Source organism: Grammomys surdaster, unplaced genomic scaffold (assembly GCF_004785775.1).
Source record: "Grammomys surdaster isolate TR1022 unplaced genomic scaffold, NIH_TR_1.0 1166, whole genome shotgun sequence".
NCBI lineage: Eukaryota > Metazoa > Chordata > Mammalia > Rodentia > Muridae > Grammomys > Grammomys surdaster.
Window position 1 is genome coordinate 3,471,351 of NW_021605585.1, and position 22,721 is coordinate 3,494,071.

Consider the following 22,721-nt stretch of genomic DNA (forward strand, 5'->3'; position numbering starts at 1 on the left):
AGCCAGGAGGAGCACTTACACACGCCAAGCCAAAGAGGCGCGCGTCACTTTGACAAGCGCGCCGGAAGTGACGTTATTGCGTGGCGCGCTCCCGCCATGCCTTTCGTCGCCGTCCTGTGGCGGGAACCGCGGCACCGGGAACGGCGACGGCTGTAAGTGACGGGTCTGGGTCTTGTCAGCCTTTATAGGCTGGCGGGGACCGGGATGTATCCTCCGCCTTCGCGCAAGGCACAAGGTTAGGGGACCTCTCAAGGGGAACTGCCCCATAACGGTTTCTTTTTTCTTACGCCCAGGAGAAGAAACCATGCAGGCATTTCTGAAAGGCACATCTGTCAGTAATACAAAACCACAATTGACCAAGGATCGGGGGACACCTGCCACTGCAGGAAGCAGTGGAGAAACCAAGAAAGTCAAACCAGTTCCTTGGGTGGAAAAATAGTAAGAACTGCTTGCACTTTTGTTGAAATAACTAATTTCTAGTCTCTTTTCAATGTAAGGGGGACTTTGCTGTACTTAGATCATAACTTTGGGGGTGGGGGTGGGGATGGGGGGACGTGTATCACCCAGTGATAAGTCCTAGGTCCTTGGAGTGATACAGTAGTTGAATTTAATTCTCTTATTTTATAGATGACCTGAGATTTTTATAAAGTGTACAGTTTTAGAGTCCTCCAGAAATGGAGGAAGCAACGTTTCTGTGACCTGGCTATAAACAGCTCAATTGAAGCCTAAATTTTACGCTTTTATTATTATATGGTGAAATTTGTTGGGATTTTTTGTTGTTTTAGTAGTGAAGTGCCACTACGTTATCATTTGCTAGAGGATACTAGAAGTATCCATAACCACTAGCTAGATGTAGCCTCTGTGATTACCAAGGATTTTCAGGTTATTTACAAGCCAAACAAGGCCCTCATGTGTTATTTTGTTGTTTCAATTTTGAGAAGTTCAAATATGAGTACTTCATCTATACCACCCCGTTCCTGTCCCCAACTCATCCCATAGTGTCCCCCCAACAAAGCAAGTGGTTGCGTTCATTCCATTGATCACCTTCAGATCATCTGGCTTTGAAAGGTTGCACTGACCTGTTGGGCATCTCCCTAACCCTAACCTAGGGTTTTGATTTACTTTTTATGAGTGAACACGCTATTCTACTTGCTGGGTAAGCACTTTACCACTGTTCTATATTCCAGCCCATAAATCTACATGTTTCATATTTTTAAAATTTGTTGAGGAAGGAGGATGCATGCCATAACAAGCATGCTTTGACTCATAGGTGGAGGCCAGGGCGGCTTACAGGAGTAAGTTCTCAGCTACCTTGTGTATTCAGTGTGTTAAACTTGGGTCATCAGACTTGGCAATAAGTGCCTTTGCCTACTGAGCCATCTCACCACCCCAAAACTATTTTTTTTTTTTTTTTTTAGTTAACAGGGACATGGGGCATGTGCTCAGATTCTATATTCCTTCTCCTTTGGAGAGTTTTACATCACCTTGTATCTGTCAAACATCCTTGGATGTCTTCATTGTTATCTGTCTCATCCTTGCAGATCTTTATAGCACACACAATGATTCTTGCCCACTATCAACCTAGTTAATTATGAAAATGTGGGTCAAAGAATTTGGGGCCGGTGAAAGGGTTCAGTGGGTAAAAACACTTACTGTGGAACCCTGACCACATGAGTTTGATTCCTGAACATCTCGATGGAAGGAGAGAAGTGACTTCTGAAATTTGTTCCCTCTATATCATCTCTGTGTGTGGCACATACACACAACAAATAACAAAATTTAAATTGTTTTTTAGTTCATGTGTTTGAGTGTTTGCATATATAATCTGTGCACCATATATGTACCTAGTGGCCATAGAGGCTAGAAAGGGGCACCAGATACCATAGGACTAGAGTTACAGATGGTTGTGAGCTACCATGTGGGCTCTGGGAATTGAGCCCAGGTCCTCTGGAAGATTAGTAGGTGCTCTTATCCATGGAGCCATGTCTATAGCCCCCATGAAATGTTCTCAGAATAAAAGGATGATTTATTAATTTACTAAGTAGAAATCCCAGTCATAAATTTTGGAAAAACAACTTTGTCATAGTTTCTCTTAAAATTAGTAAGTATTGGCTGATGGCTCATACCTTTAGTCACAACACTGGAGAGGGAGAGGCAAGCATATGTCTGTGTTCCAGATAGGGAGTTTCAAGCTAGCCAAAGGTGCTTAGTGAGACATTGTCTCAAAAAATAAAAATTACTAAGTGACTTAAGATCAAAATTATTAGCTGGTCATGGTGGCACATATCTTTAATCCCATCTTGCAGCAGATTTCTGAGTTTAAGGCCAGCCTTGTCTACAGAGCACGTTCCAGAACAACCAGGGATATACAGAAATCCTGTCTCGAAGAGGGGAAAAATGGTACTGACCATTTAATGTGTTAGCTGACAAAGAGTGTGTTATTTACTTATTTTAAACCAAAGTAGTTGCCAGTTGTTATGTTATCAAATAGTCCTTTACAACTCAGCTTCATGAGCTTCTCAAGAGAGGCTTTGTAGGGAAGTGTTCACCTTTTTTTTTTGTTGGTTTGTTTTGTTTTGTTTTGCTTTGTTTTGTTTTGAGATAAGGTCTGACTGTCCTGGAATACACTAAATAGACCAGGCTGGCCTCAAATTCAGAGAACTATTTACCTCTCTCTCCCCCTGGCTGGGATTAAAGAGGTAAGTCTCCACATGCAGTTCACTTTAATTCTAAGTTTGTTCTTTATGATATATGAAATTTTGCTTAATATTTTATCATGCAGTACAAGTAGAAGGCAAAAATAATTTTATTCCAGTAGTATGTATTTGCTCAAGTAAATACAAATGGAGTTTCTGCCTCCTTCAATTTCATAAGTAACATGTGAGTGCTGCCTTAGCAGCGGGGACACTTGAGACCTTTCTGTGGCTTCCTCCGTGTGCTCCATAACCCCCTTCCCTCTGTTCCCCAGCCGTCCGAAGTGTGTGGATGAAGTTGCTTTCCAGGAAGAGGTGGTTGCAGTGCTGAAAAAGTCTCTAGAAGGAGCTGATGTAAGTAGAAGGTGTTTGATGGCGTCGGAAAATGTAAGAGGTCATCACCCTTTCCTTTATTAGCCTTTTGTTCATAGGAAATACATGTATAAGTCTTTGATGTTATTTCTAAAACTATAAATAGTTTGCCAAATCATCTTCTATGTGGCATTATGTGGCATTATGATGTAGTATTGAAGTAAAGATCACTGACTAAGATAGATTAGGACCCTTTCTCCATTCTCCATGAGCGTTTATTTTAGAGAGGAAAGAGACTAAACATGTAAACCATATAAGCATCTTACAGTTACAGATGTGTGTTATTAAAACAAGTTGGATTTTAAAGTGTGTGTGTGTATTTGTCTGTGTGGAGTGTCGTGTGGTTTTAATTCCAACATCTGGGGGCAGAGGCCAGCCTGGTCTACACAGTAAATCCCAGGCCAGCCACAGTGAGACCCTGTCTGAAACATGCATATGTGTGAGCACCTGTTCTTTTTAACCTAACTTTATTTAACTCTTAGAGCACTACTACATTTCCTGCCACACACAGGATAAGTATCCTTGGTAACTGTGTTTTAAAGTATTAGAGATAACATAAACCCACTTGAAGGATTAACAGTTTGCTTTGCTTTAGTACTTTGATACTGGGTTTTTTTTGTTTTTTGTTTGTTTTGTTTTGTTTTTGTTTTGTTGTTGTGTTTTTTTGGTTTGGGGGGGGGTTGCTTTTTTGAAACAGCCCTGTTTAGCCCTGTATAGCCCTGGCTGTCCTGGAACTCACTCTGTAGACCAGGCTGGCCTGGAACTCAGAAATCCGTCTGCCTCTGCCTCCCAAGTGCTGGGATTAAACGCATGCGCCACCACTGCCCGGCTTATACTTGGGTTTGTTTGTTTGTTTTTGTTTTTTTAAAGATTTATTTTATTTATAGGAGTACACTGTAGCTGTCTTCAGACATACCAGAAGAGGCATTACAGATGGTTGTGAGTCACCATGTGGTTGCTGGGAATTGAACTCAGGACCCCTGGAAGAGCAGACAGTGCTCTTAACCACTGAGCCATCTCTCCAGCCCCAAAACTGGGTTTTATGTACCCTAAGTAGCCTTGAATTCCCAGCATAGCTGAGGATAGTCTCATATTTCACATCCTCCTATCTCTACCTCCCAAATGGTATGACTGACAGGCAAGTGCCAGGACACCTAGCTGAGTTTCAATTCTATGTCAAGAAGTGTCCCTGTGCCGAGTGAGCTTAGTAAAAGAAAGGGAGTCTGAAGTGAGCATGGGTAGTAGGCTTTACCTTACATGTTGTTTCCTAGCTGCCTTTGGGGAGTTCTGCTCTGGACTACCATTATTTATTACTGAAGTTACCATACAAGTTGAGGAATACTGCTTTTCCACAATGATTGAAAGCAAAGATTTTGGATTTTAGATTCTGTGTTTTCAGATTTTGGAATATTTGCTAGGTTAGGCAACTTTGCTTCTTTTTGACAAAATGTCTGATACATACAGCTTAAATGGGAACATTTGTTTTGGCTTATAGTTCAGAAGTTTCTTTACCCGTTAGTACCACAGGCTCATCAGCCGTAATATACAGACAGGCTTTTGGGAAACATTTAAAACTTAAGCCATAGCATTTACATAGATCCAAATTAAGTATATTTGAGATGAGACACCCCCCCCCAAATCAGCGCAGAATTCATTTGTGTTGCATACCTTAGACCCATGCCCTGAATTTTATACAGTGGCATATGAACTGAGGATTTTGTACCATCAAAAACAAAGTTGTGCCAGCTCATACAGGCAGTTGTAAGTTAGTATCACATGGTTGCTGGCGTCTCTCCTGCCACCCATCTACCCACAACTTTTTTTTTTGTTTGTCTATTTGTTTGTTTGACTTTTTGTGTCAGGGTCTTTCTATGTAGCCCTGACCATCCTGGAACTCAGTAGACCAGCCTGGCCTCAAACTCAGAGATCTGCCTGTTTCTTTTTAGTGTTGGGGTTAAAGGATAATATAGTGAAAAAAATATGTTCAGGGTAAGCATGAATTTCTGGCATCACCCTAGTGTTCAAAATATTTTGGATTTGGGGATTCTAGTTAGGGATGCTCAATCTGTACTATATTATGCATTGAGGAAAAAATCAAGTTAAAAAATGTTAAAAGCCTTTTCAGTATTCATTTTTATTGATCCAAATAGCCACTTAATTTTTAATGTTACAGTATTATCAATTTTAATTGGTAGTAACAGATTACAAAATCTAATTAACACTTTTGGACAAGTATAAGACTATCACCTAATACAACCTCTTTTTATTTAGCTTGATCTGTTGGTGTACGTATAGCCGTAGCTATTCAGGGAGTTGAGGCAGGAGGATTGTAAATTCAAGGCCAGTCTGGACAACTTAGCGAACTCTGCCTCAAAATAAAATAAAGAGAGGGATGGAGACCTTTATTGGTAGTTTGGTTTTGGCTGGTTGGCTGGTTGGTTGGTTTTGCTTTGTTTTGTGTTTTGAGACAGAGTTTCTCTTTAGTCTTGGAACTCACTCTGTAGACCAGGATGACCTCAACTCAGAGATCTGTCTTTTATGCAATACCACCACCCTGGCCTACTGGTAGATATTTAAATATCTTGTAGAAACCTTACTTAAATAGCACATAGAGGCCTTAAGTTTACTCCCCAGTGCTGCAGAAGAAAGAAAAGGTCTTGTTTGATATTTTCTACCTCATTTCTGACTAAATTTGTAAAGTGATTTTTTTTCCCTAAAGAATTAAAGTCCTTTCAAATATTTTAAAGTTGAACTACAATAGTTGTTTGTTTGTTTGTTGTTTTCTGAGATCAGTTTATATAGTATAAAAATGAGTGATGTGAAGGGAGGGGAGCTGTTTCCATGGAATACACAGTCAGGAAGAGGAGGGGGCACTCTAGTGCACCTCTTCCCTAGACATGCCTCACATTTACATTAGCACCGAGACTAGAAATAGCCTGGAACATTTGAGGGGTCCCTGAGACACTGAGGAAAATCATAAATAAAACTGTTACACTTAAAAAATTACAAACCTTTCACATGGTGATGGTGCATGCCTTTAATGCCAGGAGGCAGAGGCAAGCAGATTTCTGTGAGTTTGAGACTAGCCTGGTCTACAGAGCTAGTTCCAGGACATCCAGAGCTACACAGAGAAACCCTATCTCTTGAAAGAAAGAAAAGGTAATGAAGCTAAAAATATGATATACACACACATATAAAACCCATTATCTTATGTATAACTAATAAATGTGAATTAGAAACATTTTTAAAAACAACTTTTACTCCTGTCTTAAAGAGTTAAAATGTATTATAGTTACTTGGGTTAATTATAACAAATACTGAGTCATATGTACAGATCAAAATAATTATTATCTCAAAAACTATGGGACCTGGTATAATATGCTAATTATTTTGTACATTGCTGAGACAAAATACAACTTAGGATTTATGCTGGCTCACAGTACAAGATAGAGAAGGCATGGCATCAGGAACTTGAGGCAGCTGGTCACACTGCATTTATACTCAAGAAACAGATGGCTCAGTGGTTAAGAGCACTGGCTGCTCTTCCTAGGTTCAATTCCCAGCACCCACATGGCAGCTCACACCATCTGTAACTCTAGTTCTAGGGCTTCTGACACCCATACACAGACACACTTGCAGGCAAAACACCAATGAACATAAAAATGAAGAAGAGGCAGAGATGTGAATGCCAGTGTTCAACCCCCTGGCTCCATGCTCTGAAGCTTATCTCATGTCAAATATATGATTAGTGCTATCATCACAAGTGTCTCCCTTTTCTTAAACTATGGCATTCTAATTTTTGTCCCCCTAGGCTGATGGCTGACTCATAATACAAAAATGTATTCAAAACAATTTCAAAAATTCTCAGTCTTTCACAGTGGTAAAACTGTTTAAAAGTATAAGGGCAGAGGTTCTTCTGAGACTCAGTCTCAGTTGTGAATCCCTTAAAGTCAAAGCCAAGTTACATAATAACATACAGTGCACAGAGTGAACATCCCTATCTGCAAAGGGAAGAAAGGTCACAGCAAGGACAGAGTAGACGAATATCTTAAACCCAGTAGGATAGATATCTAGGCTTACACTGAGGCTCTAGAACAGAGGATTTAGCCTCACTCCTCCAGCTCTGCCACCTGCAGCCCACGGTCTTTGTCTTGGACCAGCTCCTCAGCAGACATTCCACCATCTTGTCATCGCCCAAACCCCAAGAGTCTCCTTTGCAACTTCTGCCTCACTTTTCCGATAGCTTCATTCAGTGACCTCAGCTGCATTCTGAACCTTGGCATAAGCACTGTGACTTTGTTCTTACAGTTTTAAAAAGATTTATTTATTCATGTATATGAGTGCTCTGTCTTCATGCACACCAAAAGAGGGCATCAGACCCCATTACAGATAGTTGTGAGCCACCATGTAATTGCTGGGAATTGAACTCAAGACCTCTGGAAGAACACTCGTCAAGTGGTCTTAATGTTTGAGCCATCTCTCCAGCCTTCCTATTCTTGCATCTTTCATGTCTGTAAAACTTAAACTATATGTTGTTAATGTTAAAGTAGTCATCTGTCTTCCTTCCTCTCCTTCCCTTCCTTCCTTTCTTTTCTTTTTCAAGACAGGGTTTCTCTGTGTAGCCCTGGCTGTCCTACATCAAACTCTGCCTGTCTCTGCCTCCCGAGTGCTAATTAAAGCACGCACCGTTACTCCCAGCTATAAACAAAATGTTTTTCACCTTTTTAAGTGATCTAGTGAGGTAAGCATGTCTTTTTTTGTTTGTTTGTTTTGTTTTTGTTTTTCGAGACAAGGTTTCTCTGTGTAGCCCTGGCTGTCCTAGAACTCACTCTGTAGACCAGGCTGGCCTCGAACTCAGAAATCCGCCTGCCTCTGCCTCCCAAGTGCTGGGATTAAAGGCGTGCGCCACCACCGCCCGGCCAAGCATGTCTTTTGTAATGAAACTTAACTGTTAAACACTTAATAACTGCTAATTAAAACAGTGCAGCAAAAATAGTGAATAAAAGCAGAGCCACTTTAGAGTGGATGTTAGATAAGGCTCCAACTTGCAATGTGTCGTCTTGAAATGACATGAAGAATGAAGCCACAGTCCAGACTGAGGAGTACAGACATTCAGAGAGGAAAGTTCTTTCTTATCAGAAGTCACTGTAAGTGCTTGAGGTTTGTTACTGTTTCCCAAGAGGAGTATGAAGCCAATGAAAGCTTTTAAGTAGCACCCAGAGTGGCCTGGTTAAGTGAGTCATGAATAAAGCATGAATGAACAAGAAGGGCAACATTTGACAAAAGTAAAACTGTTGGCTACATTCTTACCTTTAGAGTTTGCCGGCCTGAATTGGAACTTGTTATCAGGGAGTAGTGGCCTGAAACTTTTAAGTGGACATGATGGCTGTAGAAGTAGCTGAGGGCTACGTCTTGATCCACAGGCAGAGACAGACAGAGCACAAGAGCGCACCTAGGTCTGTCTTGTGCTTTTGAAGGTCACTTACAATTACATGGCATGTTTAGAACTTTAAATACTGTGATACCACTTATATTAAAAAATCTTTAGACATGTGTATTTCTGTTAGAAAAGTTACCATATCATTTGACAGGTGGTTAGGTATTGTCAGTTTCATCTATTTGTAACAGTATATAATCTATAAACATTAAAATATAATTTCTGCAGCTTCCTAATCTCTTATTCTATGGGCCACCTGGAACTGGCAAAACATCCACCATCTTGGCAGCAGCTAGAGAGCTCTTTGGGTAAGTTGATGTTGGTGGGGTCTTAGTCACTATTCTATTTCTGAGCATATGACCAAGGCAACAATTATAAAAGAAAGCATTAGCCGGGCACTGGTGGCGCACACCTTTAATCCCAGCACTTGGGAGGAAGAGGTAGACGGATTTCTGAGTTCAAGAGTTCGAGGCTAGCCTGGTCTACAGAGTGAGTTCCAGGACAGCCAGGACTACACAGAGAAATCCTGTCTCGAAAAAAAAAAAAACCAAAAAAGAAAAAAGAAAAAAAGAAAAGAAAAGAAAGCATTTAATTGGGGCTGGCTTACAGTTTCAGAGGGTTATCCTTCATGGTGGGGAGCATGGCAGCATGCAGGCAGACATAATGGCTGTACAAGTAGCTCTACGTCTTGATCCACAGGCAGAGACAGACAGAGCACAAGAGCGCACCTAGGCCTGGCTTGTGCTTTCGAAACCTCAAAGCCCATCCCAGAGACACACTTCCTCCAAGAAGGCCACATCTCCTAATTCTTTTCCAATAATGCCATTCTCTGGTAACTAATATTGAAATAAATGAGCCTGTGGGGGCCCATTTCTATTCAAACCACCACTGTTGGTCAACTTCTTTTTTAAAGAGTATATACTAGAGGCTGAGGAGATAGCTTAGGGCTTAAGAGAGCTTTCTTATCTTTCAAAGGACCAGAATTTGGGTCCCAGCACCTACATCCAGTAGCATCACAAATGCATGTAACTCCAGCCCCAGGGTACCAGACACCATTTTGCCTCTGATAATACACGTAGCATGCACTCACATAGAAACACACATAAATAAAAAGAAATCGTTTGAAGAATGAAAAAGAGTTTAAGACATGATGTTAGAATCAATGGTTAAGACTATTCACCAGATGTTGAAGAGATGATGTAGGGTTAAGAGGGCTTTCTGACCTTCCAGAGGAACTAAGTTCAGTTCCCAGCACCCATGCTAAGCAACTCCAGCTAATCCCATACCACTTCCCCCCTTCCCTCCGAGGATACCTGCACTCAGGTATATATAAACACACTCACAAAGCACAAAACATTTTGGTGCTGTTTCCTGCTACCCCCTTTCTCTCTGTGGGGTGCTTGTTGGCTTTATTGCTGGTTTTGTTTGTTCCCATGGTTCTGTCTTGGACACACATCTTTAATCCCAGCAGAAGCAGGAGGATTTTAGTTCAAGGCTAGCCAGGTCTACAGAGGGAGTTCCAGGATAGCCAAGGCTACACAGAGAAACTTACCTTGAAAAGAAAAATTAATTAGATCCCCATGGCCCCATTTTACTCTTCTCTGAGTGAATCCTACCTTTTTTGAGCATTCTGAACCTTATTCATATGCTGAGAGTACTGTAACAGAGAAACTTGTGATTTCATTACTTTATTTAAATTATGGGACCCAGAAGACCAATCATATCCTCTTAATGATTCACATACGGCTTGTGTAGCGCCTGCCATGTGGCTCCTCAGCCCTGCTGTTAGTGGCCAGGCCACATTCCCTGTGCTCAGGTCCCCGAGCGTGAGCCCAGTTGAGTGGTAATCGAGTGGAATCTTCGGTACATTGGAAAGCCTTCTGTGACCTCGCTTACATCCCTCCTCCATGTTTACTGCCTTGACGACTGTAACTGTTAGAGACTTTGAATTGTACTGTTCCTAAATGCAGTTCCTTTTAAGAATTTGCAACAGTTTCAAAGGGGAAAAGCTGTTCCGAGCCTGATGTAAGAGATGATGATTGTGTAAGAGAGCAATCTTCTTGCTTCTCAGAGCTTTTATTCCATGACTCACAGATTCAAGCTGAACCAACCTTAGTGGTGTAATTTTAACAAAATTCAGCGGCATATTTACTTTGGAATGGGTCACAGATCTACTTTATGTATCTTCTTACTATACATTAAAAATTATGCTCATGGCCAGTCATTGTGCATACTTGTAACATTCAGGAGGCTAAGGCAGACAGGATCATGAGTTCAAGACCAACTTGTGCCACATGACAACAGTTTCCAAAGTCTGTTAGTAAATATTCTTTTTGTTTGTTTGTTTTGCTTTTTAGACAGAGTTTTTTTGTGTAGCCCTGGCGGTCCTGGAACTCACTTTATAGACCAGGTTGGCCTCAAACTCATAGAGATTCACTCGCCTCTGTCCCCCAAGTGCTGGGATTAATGGCATTGCCCCACCACATGCCCATCAGTGATATTCTTAAAGAATTTACTTTATCAATCTTTAATTGTAAATGTCACACTTAGTTGTACATGTGACTTAAAGAATAAACTAAACCATTGACTTGGAGAGATAGTTTGGCTTTATCAAAGTTATCAAAGGACCAGAGTTCAGATCCTAGATCCCAGCACTCACATCAGGTACTTCATATCAGCTCTAGGGGATGTAAAACAACTTCTGGCATCCTCGGACTCAGACACACACACACACACACACACACACACACAGAGGCATATGAACCAAATATGGTGGAACACTCCTATAATCCCATCAAAATAATTTCATATTTGAGGCTGAGGCCAATTTGGGCTTCATAGCAAAACCTTTTTTTTTTTTTTTTTTTTTTTGAGACAGGGTTTCTCTGTGTAGCCCTGGCTGTCCTGGAACTCACTCTGTAGACCAGGCTGGCCTCGAACTCAGAAATCCGTCTGCCTCTGCCTCCCAAGTGCTAGAATTAAAGGCATGCACCACCACTGCCCAGTGCAAAACCATTTCCAAATGAAAAAGTGGATGAGCTAGAGAGAATTTTGAAACAATAGTTTTCTTGAGCATAATTTTATTATTTTTGTTTCTCAGATCTGTATTGTGCCATATTACTTTACATATTCATTAAAAAACTTGATAGACGCCGGGCGGTGGTGGCACACGCCTTTAATCCCAGCACTTGGAAGGCAGAGGCAGGTGGATTTCTGAGTTCGAGAGTTCGAGGCCAGCCTGGTCTACAGAGTGAGTTTCAGGACAGCCAGGGCTACACAGAGAAACCCTGTCTCGGGGAAAAAAAAAACAAACAAAAAACTTAATAGACGTCTAACAATTGAATAAATTATCAAGGAATATGTTACTATTGTTTTAATAGAAAAAGTTGATTACATAAAACTTAGAAATGTTTGCTAGATATAGTATTTGTTGTTGTTGTTATTTGTTTTTTAGACAGGGTCTCACTATATATAGACCAGACTGGCCTTGAAGTCACAGAGATCCCAGATCTGCTTGTCTTTGCCTCCCAGGTGCTGGGGATTAAAGGTGTTGGCCACCATGCCTGGGCTCTAGGTTTTAGTCAAAATGTTAAATGCATAGCTCTGCAAAGAAAGAACATGTGTGTGCCTTCTGTCTTGCTCTGTCTTGCTCACCAGGTGGTTTCTAAACTACTACACAGCATCAGCACCTAGGTTATGTAGTGCTATGTGATATTTCATAATACTTTTCATTTTGAAATAGGCCAGAACTCTTTCGATTAAGAGTCCTTGAGTTAAATGCATCTGATGAACGCGGAATACAAGTAGTCCGAGAGAAAGTGAAAAATTTTGCTCAGTTAACTGTGTCAGGAAGTCGTTCAGAGTAAGTAACTTGCCTTCCCTGCTCCATAATATAGTTCATTATGTTCGCTTTACATATAGGCTGTGGTTTTAATTTGGCCTTCAGTCAAGTATTAGAAATTTAATTCCCAAATTCATGTGTGAATGGTGTTTAAAGGTCAGACATTCTGGTGGGATAACTTGATTAGAAGTTAGGAAGGAAAGCCCCTCTGGTGTCTTTATCAGAAGATGACATACCCTGCTTACCACAATTGGGCATATGGTTTCTTTCAGAGTGGTTTCACTAGAAAATCCTCAACAGATAAGATTTCACCATCTTGGGCTTCCTGATATCTAGAACGGGGAAATAAATTGTTTCTTTAAATTACCAGTCTCAGATTTCATGTTTAACACAAACCAGAGTAAGACATATTCTGTGTTGGCAGTAGAAGCCCGTATACTAGAGTGAGTGTGGAGGGTGGGAAGTGGAAGGCCAGCAGTTGAGAGTGTCACTGTTGTTCATGCAGCCAGGCCCTGCCTGCAAGGTCCTACTGCTGCTGCAGTCTGGATCTTCCTTAGCATGCGCCCTTGTATGAGAGCCAAATCCTGCTGCCTCTGCTGCTCCCTGGGGTGGATACTTAGTGGCATGGCCCCTCCCTCCCTCCCTCCCTTTGTTGTTACATTGAAGGCATTAGTGTCAGCCAAAGCCCCATGCAGTGATATCACACATCAGTAACAGCCTGGCAGCATGAAGACTGAGAAGCATTGAAATGCCTCTAGTAGTTTACTGAATATTATAAAATGATCCTGGACTTACTAAATGAACAGTAGAAGTCAAAAACAAAATTAAACTTTGTTAAAAAACATGATATAGGAAATAAAAATGAAGCATGACCCATGTTCAGAAAATAAGAACCCACAAAACTGCAATAAATGTTTGCAGATCATTTATCTGAAAAATGTCAAGAATTAAAACTCAGTAAAAATACAACTACAAAAAGGGCAAAGGTCATAGATGTTTCTCAACCATCACCATCACTAAAATAACAAGAACAGAAAATAACAAGCACTTGTTAAGGAAAAACACTGTAAATGTCACATTGATGACTGGGATATAAAACAGAACAGTTAGTCTTGGAAAAGCTTGTCAGCTCCTCTAAAGATTAAGCAGAACTTAAGATAGCCAACAGTGAAGGGGCCAGCCTCACAGACCTGCAGCCTGAGTCCATCCCATAAGGTGGGGAGAAAAGGTTGTCCTTTCACCTCACATGAACGCTGTATACACATTTCCATTCCTAGTGTGCATGCCTAAAAGATGAAAATGTGGTTGCCTAAAATGTATATACAATATTCATAATTGTTCCTAGTAGTTAATATACCAAAACATACCAAACTGGCTAGTGGGTGAATAAAATATGAAACACTCATCTGCTTAGCAGTTAAAAAAAATTACACTAAAAGGCCAGCTATAAACCATGAATTTCCAGAACAGGCAAAGCTTAGGAGACAGGAAGTAGCCTAGTGATTGGAACTGGGAGTCTAGAAGGGACTCCTGATAAACAGCTGGTTTTTGAGGTGAAGAGTCTATAACTAGAACTTGGTAGTGGCTTCACAGTTCTTGAATACTCTAGATCCCTGCTCACTCTATCTTCTGTACTTTCAGTTACCTATGGCTAACTATGGTCTAAGAATTTTAGAGGCATGTGTTTTAGATTGCACACCAGTCTTTTGAGTAGCTTGGAGAAACAGTGTCATTCTGACCTGTCTAGGACATAAATCACTTGTTTGTCTGGTGTCCACTTGAACTGTTACAGTATTAAATGTGCTACAGTTACTTCCCTTTCTCTTCCTAACTTTAAAGCACAAGAATAGTAAGTAATGTTATAGTTGTTAAATCTCATTGTGTTTTCTCACTGTATCACTTTATAAATTAAACATAAATTTAGAGATGATTCAGAGGGGAAAGTACTTGCCATGCAAGCCTGACAACCTGAGATTGTTATCCAGAACCCATGTAATGGTGGGAGAACCAACTCGAGTTTTACAGTTATCTCCACATGAGTGCTGTGGAAGGCATGTACCCACCCATACACATACCATAAGCAGAGTTCTAAAGAGTTATGAATTACCACTTACTGAAAGATAAACTTATCTCAGCAAAAATACTTATCGAGGTTCAACTCCTTTGTTTCTGATTTAGTGGAAAGCCATGTCCTCCCTTTAAGATTGTAATTCTGGATGAAGCAGATTCTATGACTTCAGCTGCTCAGGCTGCTTTAAGGCGTACCATGGAAAAAGAGTCTAAGACAACCAGATTCTGCCTCATCTGTAACTATGTCAGTCGGTATGTATACAACCTGAAGACACAGGCTAAATAAACAGCCTTTTTAAAATTGGGCATAGTATTGTTATATAGTTATGGGTTATAGACAGGTGACTTATCTATACCCACTATTTTTTGAAGTGAAGAGCCTATAACTAGAACTTGGTAGTGGCATTACAGTTCTTGAATACTGTAGATTCCTGCTCACTCTGTCTTCTGTACTTTCAGTTACCTATTATTACATGTATAATAATCAGATCAAAGTAACTCCATCTCTCAACTTGGATTTGTAGTGAGAACCACCAGAGCCCTCCTCTGTGCTTTGAAATGTATCATGGTTCTTTCAATCTTTTTCAGAATAATTGAACCCCTCACTTCTAGATGTTCAAAATTCCGCTTCAAGCCTCTGTCAGATAAAATTCAACAGAAGCGATTACTGGATATTGCTGAGAAAGAAAATGTCAAAATTGGCAATGAGGTAATTACTAATTATTATGGTGGTTGGTTTTATACTAATCCCCTTAATGAGTGTACATCTTTGGTCTTGTAAATAATGCTCAAATCTTGATGTTAAGTGAGCCACAGTTGAAACACAAGATCCTACACATGCATTATTGTGAATTCTATTTGATTTACATGACATTTTTAGTATCTTAACATGATTTTATGTAGGTTAGAGGTTTACTCCTTACTCTGAATTCTGGGAAAATAGCTTGTGTGGCAAGCACCTTTACCCAATTTTCTTGCAAATTCTCTCTTCAGGAAATAGCATATCTTGTTAAAGTATCAGAAGGAGATTTACGGAAAGCCATTACATTTCTTCAAAGTGCCACTCGACTAACAGGTGGAAAGGAAGTTTCTGAAGATGTGATCACAGACATTGCTGGGGTAAGTACACTATTTGACTCTTCTGGCTTTTACAGTCCTCAAAGCTAGACCTTGCCCTGATTTTTAATGCCTGTTTCAGGTAATACCAGCTGCAACCATTGATGGAATATTCACTGCATGTCACAGTGGCTCTTTTGACAAACTAGAAGCTGTGGTAAAGGTAATAAATCATTTTACAATGAATGGGAGTCCCAGCAGAGGCCAGGGGAACCTGGGGCAACTGTTCTGGATGAGTCATTTGCATCCATCAACTCAACATTATGATCCCACCCCTAAATGATGAGCTTACTGAAGATTGTATGCATAATTAGATTAAGCAACAAAAATCCTTACACTTTGTTACAGAACCTAATAGATGAAGGACATGCAGCTACCCAGCTTGTCAATCAACTTCATGATATAATTATAGAAAATGAAAACCTATCTGATAAACAGAAGTCCATTATTACAGAAAAACTTGCTGTAAGTATTACACTTGAAAACAAATTCCCAAGCCTTTTTTTTGGCTTGCTTGCTTTGGTAACTTTTTTTTCCTTTGCAGGAAGTGGATAAATGTTTAGCAGATGGTGCAGATGAGCACCTGCAGTTGATGAGCCTCTGTGCAACTGTGATGCAGCAACTAACTCAGAATTGTTAAAGATGCTGATCATTAATTCTTTTGTATGACACCAGATCTTACAAATAAAAATGACCAAACCACCTAAAGTGAATATACAATTTTATTTAACATTCAAACTTCATTAAGACATGTGCAATATGGCAATTTTAATGGGGGGTTAACCCTACCTAGGATGATTGCTTGCTGAGGCTTAGCAACAGGGTCCAGTTCACACTTATACTTTATTGAATAAATACCAACAAAATGCATTCAAATTTTTTTTCTAAAAAAAAAAATCACTTAAAGGCCATTCTAGTTAGGCTAATGACAAACACAGTAAAGGCAGGTATGCTAGTTTAACATAATTGGCTGATTTTATACAGCACTTATATCTTTTAGTCCACAAGTATATTATTAAATGATAGAGTACATCTAATACAACCATTTCTACATAACTAGTAAATGAATTTCTAAGAAAAAAAGATTTTACAGACCCCATCTTTTATACCCACCCCCAACAGTCTAACTCTAAAGAGGATAAAGCCAATGCCTCTCCTCACAAGAGCTCAGGACTAAAGTCGCTTCGCTATCAGAATCTGTATTTGTGATCCGTTATGAGCATTGAGACAAGATTCAAATATTCTCAAAAGAAGCACAATGCACGTTGTGATCGCCTATTCAGCAACAGCGAGCACTGCATTCAAAAACTATCCCAGGAATTAAATTAGGTCAGCCACATTCATGGGCATTTCCTCCACTGTAGTATTGTAGAAAGTCTCAATGTCACGAAGAATCCTCTTGTCTTCTTCAGTAACAAAGTTTATAGCCACACCTTTCCTCCCAAATCGACCCCCTCTGCCAATTCTGTGTAAGAGAAAGAGAAACCAGCAGTCAGCAAGTTGCTTTAAGTACTATTTAAAACTACTGAATATGACGATCCACTTGTTAAACCATCAGCTGCTGTTTACTTATCAGGGTTATAGTTCGTGCTTCTAAGTGGAGCACTAGCTGATAAAACCAATATCCAGGTGGAAAAACATCTTCCTTTGTAGATAGTGCCAAAAGAATTCAAGGCTTGTCTGGCTGCAAAATGAGATAGGCGCCTTGAGCATTACAATAAAGCAGATGACAGTATTGTGTTTGGGGTGAAATTAAAGCCCATACCAAAGTGGGCCAGCCAGGAGCAGTTGTCAGCCTGGGACAAATGTAAACACCAGGAATAAAAGAAAACAGTTATACAATCCATTTCGACGCACTTCTGGAACTGTAAATACAAATGCTGCAAGGTTAACTATTTTCTAAAACTTACTTTTTTCCAGTGTGAAAGCAAGTATTTGGTATGGTAACCCAAACTTATCACTGCTTTTTGCTCAGCTTCTTTTCACACGTTATACTGAAATTACTCAAACGTGTTACCTCCAAAACAGCTCTCTACCTTCTACAAAGTACCAGACAATACAAACCACCTAATGCTCCCTATCAGAAATGCTAACATACAAAATGCCTTGGGCTGGAACAACTTAAAATATCAAATAATCATGACAAAAGAAAATCAAATATAAATACCGACTCGCTCTTTATTCAAACAGTGTGCTGTTTCGCTTATGATTCCACGTCCTAAATTACGTCAACGCCGTTTCTGAGTGCCATCTCGTCATCAACTGCCGCTATCGACTCCTGTATTTTTTAAAAAGTCTTTTTTTACATCATATAACAAAGTACAATTCAATTTATTTAGGGATAAAAGCCACTATAACTAAACCAGGGAATCACTCAAAAAAATGCTACCAGCAACACCAAGAAAATCCCAACTGTATAGAATCAATCACCAAGAAAAAATGCACATGGACACAAAGAAAATCACTAATAAGGCTCAAAAAGCATAAACTAAGACCAAAAAAATCTAAAGCAACCTCATCTGCATGTGTGTACGCAACCTTGGCCACATTACAAGTTTTCCCACTTTGTTCTGACCAATCTTCCCAAATACAATTTTAGACCTTAGTAAATTACTATGCCTATGCCTTTTTACTGCAATCTATTCCCTGATTTGCCAGTACCTTGAATACAAACACCGTAGAAAAATGTTTGAATTTTTCTCCAATATAAATATAGGAGATGCTTTCTTCTCACCTGTGAATATAGTTTTCACGATTGGTAGGAAGATCATAGTTTATAACCAAGGACACTTGTTGCACGTCAATCCCACGAGCCTGAAATATACAGAGGTGGTTCAATATCCTAATTAAAAAAAACCTAGACATCCCTGCAGTCAATGTAGGCCACAATATAGTAATGAACCATACTAAGTGGTACAGTCCACTGTGGAGTGTGGTCTTAATTCATTCTGCCAATTAGCCTGAATTGGTTAAGGTTACTTAATAAAACCTTCCCCATAAATCTAGCTTTGGTACTAAAAAACAAAAAAAGCAGACTCACCAACAAGTCAGTAGTGATCAGAACACGGCTTGACCCTGATCGGAATTCTCTCATGATGACATCTCTTTCCTTCTGGTCCATGTCACCATGCTGCAAATGCAACAACTCAATTCAAAAATCTCTATTCAGGTATACATTTAATTTCTATCATGTATGAGACCAAGCGTCCCTGGCTGCTACAGGTGGATAGCAGACAGGTATAGTTAAGAAACAATTGTTCTGAGCAGGGGGAACGACAACACAGCACTGAGCAGCCATATTGTAGTTAAATCCTGCTTTAATGGCTATAATTAGCATTATTAAATCCAACTCTTACCAGAGCAGAAACTGTGAAGTCTCTCGCATGCATTTTCTCTGTGAGCCAGTCCACCTTGCGCCTTGTATTAAGGAAGATAACTGCTTGTGTGATAGTCAAAGTCTCATATAAGTCACAAAGAGTGTCCAGCTTCCACTCCTAAAGTAAAACAAAATTTTCATGGTTTTTAACAAAAACTAAACCAGTGGTTCAGCTATTAATGCTGCCTTCCTCTAATACAGTTCCCCACCATACATTTATTGCTCATTCATAATTGAGCCATAATGTAAATCTGATATGCCATCATCTCCAAGTGAGACTTGCTGGTCTAAAGACTTATTGCACCAAATCTCATGACAAAGGACACTGGACATTAAGAAAGAGGTCCACCCCAGTCTTTGGATCCGGTGCAGTCAGTTACTTTTCTTCTTGTGTGTACTCTGCTAGCATCATTACAAAAACCAAGACAGAATCCTAGTTCCTGCAATTTTAGCACAGTGCTTATACAAGAAGGTGAAAAAAACTTGTATTTAATAGTTAAGACAAAAAATTACCTCTCGCTCAACATTGATATAAAACTGTTTAATTCCTTCAAGGGTCAATTCTTCCTTCTTTACCAGAATTCGAATTGGATCTCTCATGAATTTCTTGGTTACTTCTAGCACATCAGTTGGCATTGTGGCAGAAAGCAACACAACCTTTAAAAAAGAAATGCTTGTCTTTAGGTTTAGTTTTGTATAAATAATCTTTTAGCAAATACTACAGGGAAAAATGTTTGAAACCAAGCGTCTCTGCCTTACTATGGTAGAGCTAGGCAGAGATAGTAATGTATCAAATGCTTTCTTTAAGCAGGGGGAACGACAATAGAACACTTCAGTTTTATTGTAACTGTACCTGCATGAAACCAGACCCAAATGAATAGAAATAAAACTTTACCTGAATGCTTGTATTTAATTTTTGGAAAATCTCATAGATCTGATCCTTAAACCCTCGGCTCAACATTTCATCTGCTTCATCCAAAACAAACATTTTGATCCATTTTGGAGCTGTTAATAAGAAAGTCATACTGCATCTCAAAGTTCTCATAACCTTTTTGATGATAAAAGAAAGGACCTTTAAAAGTCACTACTTACAAAGGTATCGTCTGTTTAGCATATCAAACACTCTTCCTGGAGTACCAACAACAATATGAGGGGCTTCAGCCTGCAACTTCTGCATTTCATTTCGAACATTTGTTCCTCCAATGCAAGCATGACAAGTTGCTCCCATATAATCTCCTAGAGCCAAAATTACCTTTTGGATCTAAAAGCCAAAAATTTTAGTTATCATTCTGCAAAACCAAGGTCTAAGAGTAAGCTTAAAGGCATAATTGCACTATCATATATGCCAATAGCTTTTATGCATGCACAGCACAAAACTTACACTAATTTCAAGCTTAAAATTCACTCCTGAACTACTTAATGCTCCTCCCTCTTATCTTTTTAAACTTGGGACCCTGTTGCCTCCAATACCAACTAGGAAAAATAAGTAAAAAATTTCTACATTCTCCACTGTGTAGTGAAATGTTCTTTCTCTAAGGGCAAACGTTGGTATCTTTCCCCGTAAGGCAGTGAGCCTTATTATAATCTTGACCTGAATAAAGCTTGCAGCTTCATCAGGAAGTGTTACTTCAAAGCCAATAGAGCAGTGCTTTGAAAACATAGCATGCAACAGATGCATCACAAACTACTGAGACAGTCAAAGGTTTAACATGTCACTGCAGTTTTCATGTTGCACAACTGCATTCCAAACTTTTAAATGGGTATAGATCTAATCCACCCTCTGAGAAACCTATGGGTTCAACTGCTGAGTTAACAATCGGGGCCTATGAGTCATACCTATAATACCCATTTCCTACTTAGCTTTCAAAACTCCCTGCATGCATGGACAATTAAAATGGGGGCTCTCATAGGACTAGGACAATTTATACGTTTTAATTTTTTCACAGTTGTGAAACCTGAAACCTATGCAACACGCAAGCAGTTTTTTGAACTACACTATCAATACCTGTTGAGCCAGTTCTCTGGTGGGGGCCAATACTAGTGCTTGGGTCTCCTTGAACTCAATCTCCAACTGTTGCAGGATGGAAATAGCAAATGTGGCTGTCTTGCCAGTACCTGACTGAGCTTGAGCAATCACATCATACCCTAAAAAAAGTAGGATACATATTTACCGATCCCACATCAAATCGTTATTCTACTATACACCACGTATTCCAGTTGGAACATAAATTATGCCCACGTAAGTGATCAGCAGAGAGTATTCTCTTCATTTCAGGTCAGTCCCGAAAGATGATTTGCCATCATTTCACTTAAAGGAATACAAACAGGTGCTAGTACTTCCCCAAAAGGTTACTTTCCCTTTTATGGTGCACGTATGTGCAGAACACTTATCCTAAATGTCAGTGGAGCTTTACCTTTAATACAAGGGATAATAGCTCTCTGCTGAATAGCTGAAGGCTTCTCAAAACCATAAGCATAGATGCCTCGAAGAAGGGACTCCTTCAAATTCATATCATCAAAGTTATCAACAATTTCATTCCAGTTGCTCTGTAAGTTAATAATAAAACTATGAGTAAGATGGAAAAAAATGTGCCTTCCCAAACCTTTAGCTTCCACACCCACTTCTTACCTCGATAACACCATCGGGGTCCATTCCCTCTGGGCCGCCATGTTCTCTGCTGACAAGTACACTGCAGTTAGACATACTCCTTCCAAGCCCTCAGACCCTTACAAAGCCCTTCCACCCCGTACCTCATTACCCTCCACGCACGTGTGCTCTACTGAAAATGCCTCAAGACCGGTGGCATTGTAAGCAAGCACCATTCTCCTCAAGGGCTGAGCATTTGGACTCCAAGTGTAGACGCCCCTCTAGTGCCCTAGGTCCAGGCGCTCCCGCTTGGGAAGCGCAGCTCTCGCGAGTGCTCCGCGCGCCGAGCTCCGCCCCTAACTCTGCGCAAGCCCGGCGTGATTGACGCCGAAAGGCCCGGGCAGGACCATGCCAACGGCTCGTCTCCCCGTTTACGGTCCAGGGTGATCGTGCCCTGGCTGTCCAATCTACCACCTCGACAGAACCCTAAGAATCCCAGCTCGCGCCACTGGCCGCAAATAAACCTTCGGGGCCCGGTTTACCGTGCCCTAAAGCAGACTACGCCACGGCTCTGCTTGCCAAGTCCCGCATGGGGAGGGGCAGCGGCCAAGATGTCACAATGTGTCCTAAGGAAAGGAATCCTTAATACTCCGTTCTCGTATCAGTCCTGTTTCCCCAACATCTGGAGTCCTACTATCATGGAAGCTTCTCGAAGGACACAAGAAGACTGTATGTGTCCTAAGAAACAGCCCGCATACCTGCAGTGTGGCCGCCGACCACCCACCTCAACCGCGGGTCCTAGTGACCTTCACTACAGGCCACCGGCCGCCCCAGGAGAGCCGTACCTGTTGTAATCCGCGGAGCCACCAGACATGATCCGAAAACCCGCTCAGCGCCCGACTGAAAAGACAGTCGGATGGCGCCGCCCGTTTTTTATAGGCTCGCGGCCGGAACCCGTTTCTCGCGGAGGAATTTTCTTATCTTCCTTCGGAAGCCACAAAATTGTACTCCTGGAGTTTGTTACCGGAGGTGAAGCGCCAAGGAAGTCGATGGTGAAATCCACATTTCACTATTACTTGTTATTACAGCGTTCCCGGAGACCCATGAATCAGGAGTGGGGCTGGGACTCTTTGCTTTCGGCGGAAGAATATTGCAGCAGCGCGACCGCGCGCCGCGCTCCTCGGCCGCCCTGTTCCTACGGGGTTTCCGCGGCCCTGCCGCAGAGGCCG

General features: G+C 40.7%; 2 protein-coding genes and 5 non-coding genes across 12 annotated transcripts; 1 reads left to right on the plus strand and 6 right to left on the minus strand.

The window, feature by feature from the left end:
- The first annotated feature begins 85 nt into the window (after positions 1-85).
- Rfc4 (replication factor C subunit 4) lies at positions 86-16,237 on the plus strand. The gene is made up of 11 exons (XM_028783887.1): positions 86-152; positions 294-438; positions 2,969-3,047; positions 8,731-8,810; positions 12,245-12,364; positions 14,522-14,665; positions 15,002-15,122; positions 15,407-15,532; positions 15,612-15,692; positions 15,878-15,994; positions 16,074-16,237. The coding sequence occupies exons 2-11, from the start codon at positions 305-307 to the stop codon at positions 16,167-16,169; spliced, it is 1,098 nt and encodes a 365-aa protein (XP_028639720.1). The 5' UTR covers positions 86-152; positions 294-304; the 3' UTR covers positions 16,170-16,237.
- Positions 16,234-22,397, minus strand: Eif4a2 (eukaryotic translation initiation factor 4A2). Of its 6 annotated transcripts, none has more exons than XR_003713424.1 (12): positions 22,338-22,388; positions 21,535-21,583; positions 21,320-21,452; positions 20,911-21,050; positions 19,998-20,166; positions 19,801-19,910; positions 19,419-19,562; positions 18,886-19,023; positions 18,570-18,659; positions 18,264-18,343; positions 17,701-17,807; positions 16,880-16,994 (listed from the first exon to the last, which is right to left on the minus strand). XR_003713424.1 is itself a non-coding variant. In XM_028783884.1 (11 exons), the coding sequence occupies exons 1-11, from the start codon at positions 22,364-22,366 to the stop codon at positions 16,850-16,852; spliced, it is 1,224 nt and encodes a 407-aa protein (XP_028639717.1). In that variant the 5' UTR covers positions 22,367-22,397; the 3' UTR covers positions 16,234-16,849. The 6 variants fall into 6 exon arrangements, 4 of the variants coding, with proteins under 4 accessions (XP_028639717.1, XP_028639716.1, XP_028639719.1 ...); XR_003713423.1 differs by having other exon boundaries at positions 16,882-16,994; positions 17,697-17,807; XM_028783884.1 differs by lacking the exon at positions 17,701-17,807 and having other exon boundaries at positions 16,234-16,994; positions 21,535-21,580; positions 22,338-22,397.
- Positions 18,405-18,544, minus strand: LOC114635216. The gene has a single exon (XR_003713441.1). It is a non-coding gene; the product is annotated as a small nucleolar RNA SNORA4 (small nucleolar RNA).
- LOC114635214 lies at positions 18,719-18,847 on the minus strand. Its single transcript, XR_003713439.1, has one exon. It is a non-coding gene; the product is annotated as a small nucleolar RNA SNORA63 (small nucleolar RNA).
- Positions 19,199-19,379, minus strand: LOC114635211. Its single transcript, XR_003713436.1, has one exon. It is a non-coding gene; the product is annotated as a small nucleolar RNA SNORA81 (small nucleolar RNA).
- Positions 19,636-19,764, minus strand: LOC114635215. Its single transcript, XR_003713440.1, has one exon. It is a non-coding gene; the product is annotated as a small nucleolar RNA SNORA63 (small nucleolar RNA).
- On the minus strand, positions 21,147-21,216 carry LOC114635212. The gene has a single exon (XR_003713437.1). It is a non-coding gene; the product is annotated as a small nucleolar RNA SNORD2 (small nucleolar RNA).
- Positions 22,398-22,721: the final 324 nt, after the last annotated feature.